The 16,594-nt window shown below is 40.5% G+C and overlaps 1 protein-coding gene across 6 annotated transcripts in view; it reads right to left on the reverse strand.

Annotated features, from left to right (window-relative positions):
* CAPS2 (calcyphosine 2) overlaps nt 1-16,594 on the reverse strand; it is a 67,567-nt gene that overhangs the window by 30,814 nt on the left and 20,159 nt on the right. For all 6 annotated transcript variants that reach the window (XM_075931995.2, XM_075931990.2, XM_075931984.2 and 3 more), the window contains 3 exons: nt 12,313-12,435; nt 5,297-5,364; nt 3,041-3,160 (listed from right to left, as the gene is read on the reverse strand). In XM_075931995.2, the coding sequence (XP_075788110.2) occupies nt 3,041-3,160; nt 5,297-5,364; nt 12,313-12,435 (311 nt within the window). The remainder of the gene's footprint in view (nt 1-3,040; nt 3,161-5,296; nt 5,365-12,312; nt 12,436-16,594) is intronic.

Below are 16,594 nucleotides of genomic sequence, written 5' to 3' on the forward strand. Positions count from 1 at the left end.
CAAAACTTTAAAATTGCTTCCCAAAGTCACAGCTTTCTTTTTTTTAAATAAAGTCTCATAATTATATTTGAGCACCTGAATGAACCTGATGCAGAGCTATCTGCCTCCATTTGCAGAGCTATTGACTGACCCATCCATTTGAATTGACGTTAACTCAAACAGAAGTTTAAAATGCTAACTATTTCACTAGTCATTGAAACATGAAAGAATGGAGAAGAATTACAGTAAGAGATATCAGCATGTCCTGAAGTGCTCAAGTGTATTGGGGATGAAGGAGAAGGGAGGCACAAAGATCTGTAATTTAAGATGCCCAAGAGTTTTATAATTCATGGCATAGTAGCCTATGAGGAGAAGGAAGGCTCTCCAGCTTTTAAAAGCTTTGGACACTCTGCTCTATAAGATCAGTGCTGTGGGACAATACCCACATAAGTTTAAAATGTTCTACTTACTCTTTTGGTTAACATTTTACACTCAAAGAATTATCTGGAAATCACCATTCCTTGAGGTAGAAAAAGCATATTTACCTATTACAGCCACATTGCTACTGCAGGAAGGCATGGTTTGAAGCTACTGAATTAGTCATAGTAATGGATAAATGCATGGCATGGCATGAGGAAGATTTAATGGAGTCATACAACAACCAAAAAGAAAAAAAAATACTATAAAGGTGTAGCAATAACTAATATTAAATATCATGCCTCCAAGACAACATATATAAGCAAAAATCTCAACCTTTCCATGGAGTGAGGCTGCTGGAGCTTACATAGACCACTATTGAGCACCCTCTCACTTCCACAATGAGGAAATGAACAGTTGTAGCTGTGCACATTTTGCAGCACAAGGACACATAGCAGTGTCTTGTGTTTCACGCATATCTTCCATCTGGAAAGTTCTAACCTGGTTTATTCCAGGCATACAAACCACTCAATGAAGATCATCCAGGCAGTATCAAAGAACTCAGGGTATGTCTACACTAAAAAGTTAATTCGAACTACCAGACGTTAGTTCGAATTAACTTTGATAGGCGCTACACTAGCGAGCCGCTAGTTCGAACTTAATTCGAACTTAATTCAAACTAGCGGAGCGCTTAATTCGAACTAGGTAAACCTCATTCTACGAAGACTAACACCTAGTTTGAATTCACTAGTTCGAATTAAGGGCTGTGTAGCCCCTTAATTCGAACTAGTGGGAGGCTAGCCCTCCCCAGCTTTCCCTGGTGGCCACTCTGGGCACCACCAGGGAAACTCTTCTGCCCCCTTCCCTGCCCCGGAGCCCTTAAATGGGCACGGGCTGGCTACGGTGCCAGTGCCAGGTGCAAGCCTGCCAGCAGACCCTGCACATGGCATGGCTCGAGCCAGCCACCCGCTGCCACCCAGCCCTCCGCCTCTTCCCGGGACCAGGCTGGCGGCTCCCGGGAGCCTGCCCGGGTCCACAAGAGGCGGGTGCCCGCCTGGTCTAGTGCAGACATCGTGGACCTCATCCACGACCTCCGCACTAGGCACAGGAAAGTGGCCGTCTAGGGCAGGAGAGCTGCCAGCCTGGCCACCCAGGAGCAGGTGTGCATGAAAATCAAGGTGGTCCACTGAGACCCCCGACCCTGAGCTTAGAATGGCCGTCCTGGGTCAGACCAAAGGTCCATCTAGCCCAGTAGCCTGTCTGTCAACAGCAGCCAACACTAGGTACCCTGGAGGGGATGGACCAAAGACAATGACCAAGCCATTTGTCTCGTGCCATCCATCTCCAGCCTTCCACAAACAGAGGGCAGGGACACCATTTCTACCCCCTGGCTAATAGCACTCCATGGACCCAACCTCCATGAATTTATCTAACTTCTCTTTAAACTCTGTTAAAGTTCTAGCCTTCACAGCCTCCTGCAGCAAGGAGTTCCACAGGTTGACTCTTTGCTTTGTGAAGAAGAACTTTCTGTTGTTAGTTTGAAGCCTGCTACCCATTCATTTCATTTGGTGTCCTCTAGTCCTTCTATTATGGGAACTAATGAAGAACTTTTCTTTATGCACCCTCTCCACACCACTCATGTTTTTATAGACCTCTATCATATCCCCCCTCTGTCTCCTCTTTTCTAAGCTGAAAAGTCCCAGTCTCTTTAGCCTCTCTTCATATGGGACCTGTTCCAAACCCCTGATCATTTTAGTTGCCCTCCCCTCTCCCACCCTCTCTCTTCCCCTCTCCCACCTCCTTTTCCCAGTCTCCCCCAGTTTTGTTAAATATAGAGAGTTTCTATTTTTGAACACACGTGTCCTTTATTTTGTATATCAGGAAGGGGGACTAGGGAGGGGCAAGTAGAAGGAGGTGAGGGAGGAATGGGGTACGAGCCCCCGATGGGGAGGACTGGGCTGGCTCTGCGGGTTTCTGGGGGTGAAAGCTCTCCTGCAGCCCCAATTGCCCCCTCTCCCCAGATGGCAGCCTGCGGCAAGTGCAGCCGGTCTGATGGTCGAGTGCTGTGATGTGCCCAGTGTGGGCACTCAGGGCACTCCAAGGCAGGACTGCTTTGCAAGTGGGGAACCCCTGAGAACTGTCTGTCCGGGGTGGGGGTCGGGACCCTTTAAGCACAGCCCTCGGCTAGCCTGAGACAGCAGCTCCACGCTCCAAGTCCTAATCTGATGCCCTGCCGGCACTGCTTCCGGCCATCCTTAACCTCGGTTCAGAGTCCACTCAGTGTGGACATGCTAGTTCGAATTAGCAAAACGCTAATTAGAACTAGTTTTTAAATCTAGATGCGCTAATTCAAATTACCTTAGTTCGAATTAACTAATTCGAACTAATTAGTTAGTTCGAATTAGTGCTGTAGTGTAGACATACCCTCACTGGTCTTGGTTTTGCACCTCTAAAACTGGATGAAATAAACTTTATTGCAGTTGGCAAAAGGCAAAAGGCAAAAGAAAAAAGAAAAAAAGTGAGAAAGACCAGGCATGAAAAGTTTCAGCCTGAAAAGAACAAATTTTGCTAAAGTTAGGAGTGGTTGAATAAGTTTGTACCTCAAAACCACAACCAGCACTGCAAAAGAAAACAAAAAACTTACTTTGTTTCATGTAATGTTCTTTTTCTAAAGCGCAATGGTGCTGTCCCAAGACCTGCAAAGGTATGATCTCTCTGGTAAGTACCAGTATTTGTACTTTGCTCTGGATCACTTATTACAGCCCTGAGCAGGAAAAAAGAAACAAATTAACAAAACATGACTTTATGACAGAGGCTCTGAAACTGGGGGGAGAGTGGCACCCCTGGGTGTGTGTATGAAGAATGTATTCTGGGGGCATGGGAAGCTTAAGGAAATAAACGTTATTGAGCATGTTTACCCACAGCAATGAATACCTAGCAAAGTTGATTCCTCCAGATACATCAGGTCATCAGCTGGCTTGGTGCTTTTGGCTCTAGTCAGGGCTGTGCATTTTGACAGATTTCAGTTACGTATAAATAGCATTATACAAAGTAATGGCCATCTGTATGTTAATCTATTAGTTACAATGAGGTGTGCATATTTGATTGCAACCATTGCAGTTTGCCTCTCTGTGAATAAATGCCTCTCTGTTTTGAATATTTAGTGAGTGTTGCATTTTTTTAAATTGGTATATGTGCTTGCACGGCAGTGGGGACAAACTACTACACGTAGTATAGTATGGGGGTTCTATCAAAGAATGGGGGTGCTATCAAATAAGTTTAAGAATCATTGCTCTATGATAAATTGGGCTGTTGATTAATCACGGTTAATTCACATGATTAACTAACAAAAATTACCTGTAATCACAATTGCACTCTTAATCACACTGTTAAACATCAGAATACCAACTGACCACAAATATTTGAACTTTAAAAATGATAACCAAAAGAAACAGTATTTTTCAATTCACCTCATTCAAGTACTGCAGTGCAAACTAACAATGTAGATTTTTTTTTGGTTACAAAATTACACTCAAAACCAAAATAATGTAAAACTCTAGAGCCTATAATCCCAATCAACCCTACCTCTTACTCAGCTAGTCGCTAAGACAAACAAGTTTGGTTACAATTTGCAGGAGATAAAGCTGCCCACTTCTTGTTTACAATGTCACCTTAAAGTGAGAACAGGCATTCAGATGGCACTTTTGTAGGCAGCATTACAAAATATTTGTGGGCCAGATATGCTAAATATTTGCATGTTTCTTCATGCTTTGGCCATCATTCCAGAGGACATGCTTCCATGCTGAGGGCACTCATTAAAAAATAATGTAATTAAATTCATGTTGAATTCCTCGGAGGGGAGAATTGTATGTGTCTGGCTCTATTTTACCTGCATTTTGCCGTATATTTCATGTTCTAGTAATGTAGGATGACGACTTAATACATGTTTTATTTTAAGAATACTTTTGCTGAAGATTTGATGAAACACGAGGGAGGTACCAATGTGAGATTTCTAAAGATAGCTACAGTACTCAACCCAAGATTTAAGAATCTGAAGTGCATTCCAGAATTTGAGAGGGATGAGGTATGGAACTTGCTTTCCAAAGTCTTCAAAGAGCAACATTCCAATGCAGAAACTACAGAATTCAAATCACCAAAAAAGAAAAAAAAATAGCCTTCTGTTGATGGCATCTGAGTCAGAAGATGAAAAAGAACATGCATTGATCCATACTGCTTTGGATTGTTATCAAGCAGAACTCCTCATCAGCATGGATGTACATCCTCTGGGATGGTGGTTGAAGCAAGAACTGAGATATGAATCTTTAGTGCATCTGGCATGTAAGCACCTTGTAACACAGGCTACAACTGTGCCATGAAAATACCCACACTCACTTTCTGGTGACATGAACAAGAAGTGGATAGCATTATCTGCTGTTGGCATCAACAAAGTTGTTTTTCTAAGCAATTGGCTGAACAAGAAATAGGACTTAGCGGACTTTTAGGCTCTAAGTTTTACATTGCCTTGTTTTTAAAGCAGTTCTTTTTGTACATAATGTACATAATGTACAAAATGTTGATATTCAGAAGAAAGGCTCTAAACCAATGTATTTTGCAGAAAAGTATTTAGATTGGCTCTGAAGAATTTACTACTGTGAAATACTTAACATTAGGGTGTAAGTTTTAGCATAAATTTTTAATTCTCTGGAGAGCTACATCATAATTACAGCATTTAAAATTAGAAGGTCGACCATTTTTATCACACAAGTTTTACAAAAAAATAAAGAATTTAAAGAATGTTCACAAATTTAAAAAAACCTTCCTTCACAAAACAAGGCACACTTTCATATAGTTGACTCTTCTACAGAGTTAACTTGTAATTATATTTTGTATATTCTCTCACCTAGATAGCTGATCCACCATCACTTGCTCTACTACAGTTTGCTTTCTCCTCTCTGCAGCTACTTCCTCCTGAAATGAAAAAGAATTAAGAGCCTGTGAGATATGACAAACACTTCAGAAAAAGGTGATTTTGAGAAGATGCAGGTGAGCAATGCAATAGCTTGTTGTAAAGCAGGCTTTTTCTGTCCACGGCCTTCGCGTATAGGCCATCCTGCCACACAAGGCCCCTCACACAAAACCCAGATACTCAGAGGAGCATGGGAAGCACAATGCAGTTTTTGTGAATGGAATTTGACCTTACAGGCATCCTGGAACTCAGAGGCACCAGAAAATAGGGAGGTGAGCATGACTAGATAGTGCCCAGCTGCATTTACAGATAAGCCTCATTTGACCGTAGCTTGACCGGTCTTAGAGGCAAGAGAAAAAGAAAACATAAGGTAATAAAACATAACTGTTTCACACTAACTATGCCCCATCTGGTCTTGTCCACGAGGGGATCATGCATACCCTTCGAGTCAAATATAGGGGTGCACGAGTCCTGAGCATGCTCCGAGTTCTAGTGTGTCTTTGTGTTGTTATCGTTGCTGGATTTGTAAGTATTGCTTAAATGTATTAGTTATTGGTTTAATTAATAGTTAAATTGTGTTAATTTCACTGTGTAATTCTGTAAAGCGTATCTAAGTTCTGTTAACCACACTGTGTAAATTGTATAATTTTGTGTTGTATAGTAGTGTTGTATTTAAGTTAAGTATAAGTGTTAGAAATAGAAGCCCCGGAGTTGTTAAGTTGTAAAAGTAGATTTATGACTAACTCCACCAGCTGCCCTAAAATAACCATAGAGGAGCTGGCTTTGGACAAAGTTTTTATTATCATTATATTGTCTTTGTTTTTGTATTTTTGTTAAGCAAATTAGAGACAGTGTTTTGGTATGGTTGAATTGTAATCAAAGAAGTTTGTAATTAGTTAAGTACAGCTAAGTTTAGGGTTTTCTACCCTGTAAAAGTATTGAGCAATTGCTAGTTTAAAAAAACCATTTGCTAATTGTTAGTTTTGATGAAAAAATCATTCCACTTAATAAAAATAATTTGTTTCACCATCATCCAGTAGTTTTCACTGGGTAGTCAGCTTTAAACCTTGAGGCTCCTATCACGTCACCGAACCAAAGTGTAACATAGCTAATTTGGGATTTTCAAATGTGTTATTTAACTCCCCTACCTGAATTTTTTTAATCACAAGAATTACATGGTGAATTAGGTTCAGTTCAGTTACAGCCACATAATACATTCTGATATAATTACACTGTTTATATATGCACTAGCCCTATGCTCTATGTCTAGACGTAAAAAAATAAATCTAACATTTATGCTAAGGGTCAGATTTCTTTATATCTACTTCTAGATTACTTTCAATAAAGTGTATTATATAAGACAGAGACAGAACACAAGAGACACTTTCAACTTCATCCACAGAATTCAGGGCTGATACAAATTACAATCTGAAGCAATGAAGATTTACCTCTATCAATTTGATTTTATCTTGTGAAAGATTCATTATTTACTGTCTACTCTTAATTACTTATTTGAAAGCAGGCAGCACCAGAATATTCTTCTCCTCAGATATATGACAATTGGCATGGCCTTATAGGACTCCTCCAAATTTTCCCAATATTAGAGAGATTATCCCAACTATTCTTCCTTTCTGCCCATGTATTCTATTATCTGGCAAAACAGTATAATTTAATAGATCATTTAATATATATATAATTTAATATATTTCTTGTCCAGCACCCTTGGGACCTGACCCATCCTGAATGATGGAATTTGCTGGACAAGAGGAGGTCACCTGCCCTCAACACCCCCCCCTCCCCCCCCCCGCAGCTCGCTCCCTCTCCCTGCCATTGGTTTTGCTTCTGGCCCAACCAGCCCCCCCTGAGCTGCTGGCCCTTGGCACCCCTGTTGCTGGCTCTGACCCCAGGGTCTTTTGCCCCCCAGTCTCTCTGCATCATCCCCAGTTCACTTGCCTCCAGGCTTCCAGCCCTAGGTATCTCTGGTCTTGAACCAGAGAGTCCCAGTTTAGGGAGGTACAATCTGTACATCAATTTTCTAAAAGAGCTCTACTGCATTTAGGTTTACCTTTATTTCCACGACATTTATACAGTTTGTTTTCATGGTGTGATAAAGATGATGTTCAGTGTTTTTATGTAAGCTCCTAATCCAATCTGTTTACCTGTGACTAAGTTATCTATCTCTATCTTTGATCAGATGTAGTTTCCTGTTAGTGTAATTCTTTGTTAGTGCAACTATTTCACTCTTGCTAAAAACAGATACAATCTGTGATAGCCTGAAGCTTTCCTTGGTACACATTTTTACATGTGCACCCCAAATTCTTTGTAGACCAAGCTCTACTATAGTTTCAGAGAATGAAAAACTGGTTGCCAATCAAACACCGAATAACAGGAGCTGGTCTGCATGGGTAGCCCATTTTTGGACTGGCTCCACCTACCACCCCGCGTTGCTGCCTCTGATACAAAGGCAGCAGCACAGAATGGCAGGGGGCTCCCTGAGAGCTAGCTATGCCCCCGGAAAGAATTTTATTAACCATTTAACTGCTAAAAATTGTTGTGGCTATACGATTACTAAAATAACTGATATCTAACATCCCTAATATTTACTAGCTGAGTTGCTAGAAAGCACAATAGTACATGTACTCCAAGAGTTGTGTTTATTTATTGAATATGAAATCAAATAAAGAAAATGAACACCTTAAAACACTGCTCCTTGTTAATTATTCCTTGTTTGAATATATTGTCTTTCATACCTATAGACAGTTTAAAATACATATTTATACCTAGGTTTTTTGTTTGTACTGAGACACACTGCACGTTCACATGCAACCTCAATACAGTATTATTGGTGCACATAAGAAATTTCAACCGACCCAAAAGAAAATTCAACTCGCCCAAGGATGGAAAATGTTAGAGGGAACACTGTCTTCGAAGAAGTATTAATTACCACTTGCCAAAATAGCTAACTCACATGCACCACAAACTGTTTATTCTCAACAGGTTTTTTTCCTTTCTGGATTTCTCAATAACAAGTATTGGTTTTTACCTGAAACAAAAAACAGGACTATGTAGCACTTTCAAGACTAACAAGATGGTTTATTAGGTGATGAGCTTTCGTGGGCCAGACCCACTTCCTCGGATCAAATAGTGGAAGAAAATTGGCACGACCATATATACCAAAGGATACAATCAAAAAAAATGAACACATATCAAAAGGACAAATCAAATTTCAGAACCTGTGATGCAATCAGATATCACAATAATATTTTGTTATTGAACATATACATCCTTTCCCATCATGTGCTCCAGGAGATAGGTTAAAAGTAATTATATACTAAAACACAAAGTGATAGTAACAGTGTGGAAATTTATAGGCATTTAGTAAACACTCTGTGGGACTATAGCTCAAAGAATCAGGCAGGGGGCATGATGCAAAGGGAAAATCCTATTTTGAAGAATGAAATTTCAACATCTAAATTTCAATTCAGTGCCAGAAGATGTCTTCTCTTGTTTAATGCCTCCTTCATCTAGCTGTTAGAGAAATTCATGGTGAGGCTTTTACAAACCTATTGAGACTAATATTTCATTTCAATAGAGTCACAGGACAAAAGGAAAGAACTCTACTGTGAACAAAATAGCCTTTTTATTTAAAGGGAATACATCTTCTCCTGTAATATTCTAACAATACTTAGTGACATCCTAAAGCAAACCACACAAATTGCAGGATGGTATTCCTTAAACAGAGGAATTCTCATTTCACACATACTTCTAGATCATTTAGATATGCTGCATACTAAATATATATAAATATTCTATACAAGATTTTAAACTGAACTCATCATCACAATACAGTGGTTCTCAAACTTCATTGCACCATGACCCTCCCTTCTGACAACAAAAGTTGCTATCTGACTCCTAAAAGGGTGGCACCAAAGACTGAGCCTGCCTTAGTCCCACTGTCCTGAGCATGGGTGCCAAAGATGAACCCAAAGGCTTCTGTTCTGGGTGAGGGGTATATAACCTTAGTTCTGGATGGGCAGAGGGGCTTGGGCTTCAGACCTGCTGGGACCCAGGGCCAACACCACGCTTGCCAACTACATGAAAATAGGGTCAAAAATCACTCTAGCATCCCAACCCACAGTTTGAAAATATTTGCCATAGTATCTCAGTACAATCCAGTAGTGCAGCCATGGCCAACCCACGGCTCGCGAGCCGCATGCAGCTCTTGCCCCCTAAAAGTGCGGCTTGTGAAGCTGCTCCTGCACTCCTCCCCCTTCCGGCTTCCCTGTGCTTATCGGATCGGAGCTGCGAGGTTTTAAAAATGGCACCCGCAATGGCGGCCGTCTTAAAGGGGCAGCTTTGGGTTTTTAAATTTTTTTTCTAAATTTTTGCTCGACAATTCTGTTCTGGGGGGGCTTTTTTTTGGAGGGGAGGGACTTGACAATTCTGGTGAGGCTCTTCGCATTTTCCCCCCCCCCGCTGTTTTGATTCTCTTTGTTAAATGGTTTGGCCACCCCTGCAGTAGTGTATTAAGCCAGGTGACCACACATCTGCTATGTATTGTTCACTTCCAAGAGGAAGAAGCATGTGTTTTGGTTTTGTAGGTTGCTGTTGTTTTCTTATACATACCTGTAGCTATGCATTTATTTTAGAGAAGACAAGGTCAAAGACTTGCACATTGCATTTGGAATGAAAAGTGGTGAGGTTTGTGATAGTCCTTAGTTACTTTGGGTGTTAATTCCAGAGTCTGTGACAACTCCCAGAGAAGGTCCTGTCTCCAACACGTGAGCTATCTCCTCAAAATACTCCTCAATTCAAATACAAAATACTCCTAAAATATAACAGTTTACCTCTAAACTATTTTAATTCTGCAAAACAACAAACAGAAGGAAATTAAAGAAAAATTCCACTTCAAAAGTATTAATAATAATTGCACTCAAAGGAAATGTTAACATATAATGTATGTATAAGACAATCTTGTGTAGGCTTTTTAAAAATAAATATGCATAACAAACAATTGATTTTCAGAAAAGAAAAACATATTGCTGAGAACTCAAATTATACTGTATCTATATATCTCTTACATACTAAATCTTTCTAAAAGTACTAAGGATATGACAAACAACTCAACTAAAATTCTAAGTTAAGGATGTCTTGGCAGCTTTTCACTCATTGGGCCTATGTATTCTTATATATGAAATATCCAAGCTAAACGTCTATTTCAAGACCTAACAGAATATTCTGCATGCTACTTAAATCACACTATAGTGAGTTCAATAAATAAGATCATCCATAAATAATGTATTTGGTTTGTTTTATTGGTGTAATCTAGCAAAAAAAGTAAAGTCCTAGAAGTAATCTGAGCACTGATAAAAGCCAAATCACTACCTCTCAACATTTGCTCAGCAACTGTGCATATCTTTTACAGTGTGTAGAAAGTATGTGGTTTTCGTAAGGAATGGGTGGATACTGAGCATGGCCAATGCATAAGTGATTAAATGCAATCCAGTGAATGCAAATGGAGCATATAAAGGATAATTTAATTACTCCTACTGTCAATCAGGAGTTGTGCTTAAGAGATGCCTAAAGGTATGAGTGTCAAACACTGAAAAATGTTTTTAAGGTTCCCTTGGCATCTTTAAGATAGCTACTCAATGACTCACTATGTGTTGGTTACACCATTCTTGTAAGCCCAATCAAACAGCAATGCCCAGCACCTACATTTTATGCACCTTAAATGACGGAGAGCGACCAAGTGTGGCACTCAGTAATTTTAATGGTCACTCAGCATTGCCCTCATACAATACACATCCCTGTAGTATTCAGCCCTTAATATTAGGGTTTTTTAAAAAGTAAAGATGCGAACATAGTATCTGATTATAATGATGCATCTGAGAGTTTTCATATCAGTAGTGCCCCATCTACATTCACTTTAATGGGAATTACAATCATTTAAGTATTTACTATGCAAATTTCAATTCAAGCAGATGGGCAAATAATACTTTCCATTTAGTCTACATTCATTTACAGTCTTGCAAAAATTTGAATGGCTTAACATATTCCGTAAGAATGTCACTATGCTAGCGCATTTCAAAAACGCAGTTGTGTGCACACAAATTATTAATACAATCACCATTCACGTTCAGTAGTAAAACATACAAAAACCAGATTTCACTGAAGTTCAATTTCGATACTAATCCTCTTCGAGCATATCTAACACAGCAGGGCTAACACAGGAGGTAGGAGGAACTGCCTTGGCTAGGGGAGGGGCATGGAGCACACCTACACTCCACCAACTACCTCTCCAGGATTGGAAGCCACCATGTGTCAGCATTGTGTCCCCCCACCCCATCCCGGCTTCAATCCCCTTCTAATGGAGTGGGCCCAGGGCCGCTCTGCACATGCCAGAGCAGGGCCAGCTCCTCCCGCACATGCAGCACCTCACCCTGACCAGCTGCTGTTCCACACACTGCATCCGAGGGAAGCTGGTAACCCACCTCCCTACCTTCAGCTAATGCCAGCTCTAGTCCTGAGGAAGCTGGGGGCAGCTGCCCCTGTAGCAGGACTCAAACCTACAATGCCAGGTTCTGGAGGCTGACACCTTAGCCACTCGGCCACTGGAGGACCAACACCAGACTCAGACTTCTTAAGTCTTCCAGTGTATTCTCAAATGTTCTCTGTGACAGACAGCATCACAGATTCCTCTCCTTTTATAATAGTATATATTTTATGCAAAAATGCACATTTATACAAACTTCTATCAATGAGATTTTCAAAAGTACTCAACACTTGGCCTAACTCTGATTCCACTGAAAACAATGATTACATTTCTTTTTATTTCAATGGAAGAAGTTGGGGACTGATTGCCTTTGAAAACCGCATTCAAAATGTATTCCTACAAGGCTTGATATATAGGTATATTTACATAATTTAATACCATCCGGGAAACTTACAGCTTCTAACTTCCTTATGCTATGCTGTATTGTGTAGGGATTGTTTGTGTAGCATTGCTGCAAGAGGGCTTTCTCATCAAGAGCCGATAGATCATGATCGCTCCTATCTTCAGGTTGCGGGTCCTACAAAGAAACACACTGTATTATACTTACAGCATCATGGACAATCAGTTGTAGCAAGCACAAATATTTTTAACAAATATTTGAAACATTTTTACACTTCTCTTGTAACAAACATTTTCTGCAGTTTTACAGAAGTTAACAGTGCTTTAAAAAGAAGATGGATGTAGAGGGTAAATCTATTTCATTTAGAAATGAAAGGGAATAAATATAGACTTTTTTTAAACAGAAAAATTTAGCAGAAGCTGAGTATTTTTTAAACCCGCCAACAATTGGGTTGTACAACTCCTTTAGGTAACCTAATCCAGTGTTCAATCATCCTTACATGCATCTGACAAAGTGGGTCTTTGCCCACGAAAGCTTATGCTCCTACACTTCAGTTAGTCTATAAGGTGCCACAGGACTCCTCGTCGCTTTTGCAGATTCAGACTAACACGGCTACCCCTCTGATACTTATCCTTACACTTAGAAAAAAAATTCTAACATCTAATCTCATTCTTGCTTGCTATAAACTAAGCTAAGTTACTTCTCCCACTGATGTTGGATGTGAAGAACTGATCACCATCTTCTTTACATATTTGACAATGTATGTTCCCCCCTCAGCCTTCTCTTCTTTAAACTAAAAGTGTACTTTTTTTCAATCGTTCCTCATACATTATGTTTTTCAAACCTCTTATCAATTTTGTTGCTCTCCTCTAAACTCTCTCCAGTTTGTTCACGTCTCTCTTAACCTGTGTGCCCAAATCTGAACACAGTACTCCAGCTGAGGCTTTATTAGTACAGAGTAGAGAGGAACAATTATCTTCCATATCTTATATAAGACCCTCTTGTTTAATATATGCCACATTTGTCTGTTTTGTCATAGTATTAAACTGACTCATTCAGTTTGTGATCCACTATAACCCTCAAATCCTTTTATCTATTACTTGTGCCTGACCAGCTATTTCACATATTGTATTTCACAGAAACACAGAAACGTAGGGCTAGAAGGGATTCAGAGAGAATGAACAGTCCATCCCATTGTGCTGAGGCAGGAACAACTATATCCATATTCCTGAGATGATTTTGTCCATCCTGTTCTTAAAAACCTCTAAAGATGAGATTTTACAAGTTTCCTTGGAAAACTATTCCAAAGCTTAATTATCCCTTATATTCAACCTAAACCTCCTTTGCTGTAGTTTAAGAGATTATTACTGCTTGTTCTACCTTCTGTGGACATAAGAACAATTGATCTCTGTACTCTTTATAGCATCCCTTAACATATTTTAAGGTTGTTACCAGAGCCCTTGTCAGTCTTCTTTTCTCAAGACTAAGTATATCCACTTGCTTTAACCCTTTTTTATTAGTCAAGTTTTCTAACCCTTTTATCATGTTTCTTGCCTTCTTTAAGACCCTCTCCAATTTGTCCACATCTTTCTTAATGTGTGGCATCCAGAACTGGACACAATACTTCAGCTGAGGCCTCACCAGAGATGAGTAGAACAGAACAATTACCTCCCATATCTTACAAACAACAATCCTGTAGACCAGGGGTTCTCAAACTTTGTGATCCCGCGACCCCCCTCTAAGTTGCTCGCGACCCCCCGGGGGGGGTTGGGACCCACAGTTTGAGAAACAATGTTGTAGACTATTACTGTAGGATATTAGCCTTTTAGCAACTGCACCATGGTGTTGGCTCATATTCAATTAGTAATCTACTACAACTACCAGACCCTTCTCTACAATGCCTTGCCAATTATTATACATTTTGCATTTGATTTTTCCTTCTTAAGGGTAGTACTCTGCACTTGTCTTTATTGAATTTATCATCTTGATTTCAGATCAATCCTCCAATATATCGAGATCATTCTGAATTCTAACCCTGTCTTCCAAAGTGCATGCAATCCTTCCCATGTTGGAGGCATCCACAAATTTTATAAGTACACCTTCTGATCTAAGTCATGATGTACAATTTTGAATAGTACCTAGTACTGGATTAACTCCTGGAGGATTTGATATGCCATCTCAATTTCACAGTGAACCACTGATAACTCATCTTCTAGTACAGTTTACCAGTTATGCAACCACCTTACAGTAATTTCAGCTAGACCAGATTTCCCTATTTATTTATGACCTTCTCATAAGTGAGACAGTGTCAAAAGTCCAGAGATACCACATGTACTGCTTTCTCCCTCCATTAGGCCAGTAACCTTGTCAAATAAGGAAATTAGAGTGGTTTGACATGATTTGTTCGTTGGCTATTACTTATCACCTTACAATCCCTCAGGTTTCAACAACTTGATCGTTTAATCATTTGTTCCATTACCTTTCCCGGTTGACAGATCATAAGTCACCAGGACTTCTTTTTTTCCTCCCCATTTTTTGAAGATAGGTGTTGCCCATCACCAGTTCTCTGGGACCTCAATCGTTCTCCATGGCTGTTGCTGACAACCACTAACAGTTCAGAGATTGTTTTACTAGCTCAAGAATTCCACAGTGAATTTCATCAAGCTCTGCCAGCTTGAATACATCTAGCTTATTTAAGTATTTTTTCAACCAATTCTTCTCCTATTCTGACCAGAAGTACTGCTCCATTGTTAATATTAACTATGTTAAACATCTGGTTACAATTATTCTTTTTAGTGAAGACCAAAGAAAAAAAAGTAAACTCTTGAGAATAAAATGAGGATATTAAAAATAGCATACCCTAATGTTTTCTTTTTTTAAGTTTAACTCATCTTATGTTTAGAAATATCTTTTGAGTGGACTCAAAAGCAACTCCACCAGACATATTCAACTACAGTAAACTTTCGATAAACCAACACTTTTAGGACCCAGGGGGTACCGGATTATCAGATATGACGGACTATCAGAAGGGGGGGCTATGAGGGGTCTGGGATGGAGTGGGGGGGGGGAAATAGGAGGGGGGTGTACTTAAACTCTGGTAAGTACATTTGCAAATTTTATTTGAAGTGGACAGTGTACTTTTATGACAAGCAATAGACAGAGTAGCTATTTCTAACTATCCTCCCTCCATAACTTTTTTTCTTTCCAGTCTATTAATATTCAGCAGTTAAAACTATTCATCTCTGTCATTTCAAGCATGTCGCTGCTTATTAGTTCATTCATTGGCTTCCTCTCTCTTTCCATAGTATTCAACATTTGATCAAGGCTTCATCCAGTTTCTCTGTCTTCAATGGCCATCCCCTTCCTCACATCCCTTGCTCACCTACTCCCATATTCAAGTATTTTTTCATGCTTCTCCTCACAGCTGGAATGATAACTCTTCAGGTATACTGAGCATCATCATCCTCGCTTCTTTTTACAAAAAGTAACTTGTTAATATTATTTTCCATTGCTGACGTCCAATTGTCTTCTCTCATCTTTTACACCATCTCAATCTGATTTTTTTAAAATAGCATAATGTATAAGATTCAATAATGATATAAAGCAATTATTATTTATTGTTTGTATTGTGGTAGCAGCAAGAAATCCCAATCAGAGTTTGGAACCCTCTAGTACCGTGGTCACCAATTGGTTGATCGTGATCGGTGCTTCTACGGGCTGATTGCCGCGGCCAGCCCAGCAGGAGCGCTGTGCAGCCTCGGCAGGCTGAAAGCTGTGGCCCACAAAGCTGTGCCGCGCTCCAGCTGGGCTGGATCAAAGAGGCAAGCTGCCCCTGCAGTTGCCCCTCTTTGTTAACTTGATGGCTGGGATGGGGGAAAAGGCACGCATGATTTTGCACATGCGCATCCCTGCTCTTGCCTCCTGCTTCAGGAGGGGGCTGAGTGGTGGGCACACGTGGCGTGCTGGGAACAGGGCTACACCGCGCTGTTCCTCACGGGCTGTGTACAGGGTCAGAGAACCACCTTCTCCAGCACCAGCCTTGGGCGGCCCTGGGCGCTGCCTGCATTCAAAGGGCTGAGCCAGGCAAGGAAGAGACTCTAACCCCTCCAACCTTTCGCCCTAGTGCTGCTCCCCAGAGGCTGCGAGTCCCAGTGCTATTGTCCTGCCAATGAGTGCGCTGGGGACACAGGGATTGCATTGAGGGGCAAGGGGCAATGCAGGGGATCAGGCTGGGGGGAATCATGGGGTTGAGGCGAGTGAGACTGGAGCAGAGGGAAGATTTGAGGGGTATACAATTTTACTTTGCAGAAGGTGCACTTTCCTTTACTCTCTACTT

Source organism: Pelodiscus sinensis, chromosome 1 (genome assembly GCF_052426305.1).
Source record: "Pelodiscus sinensis isolate ZL-2025 chromosome 1, ASM5242630v1, whole genome shotgun sequence".
NCBI lineage: Eukaryota > Metazoa > Chordata > Testudines > Trionychidae > Pelodiscus > Pelodiscus sinensis.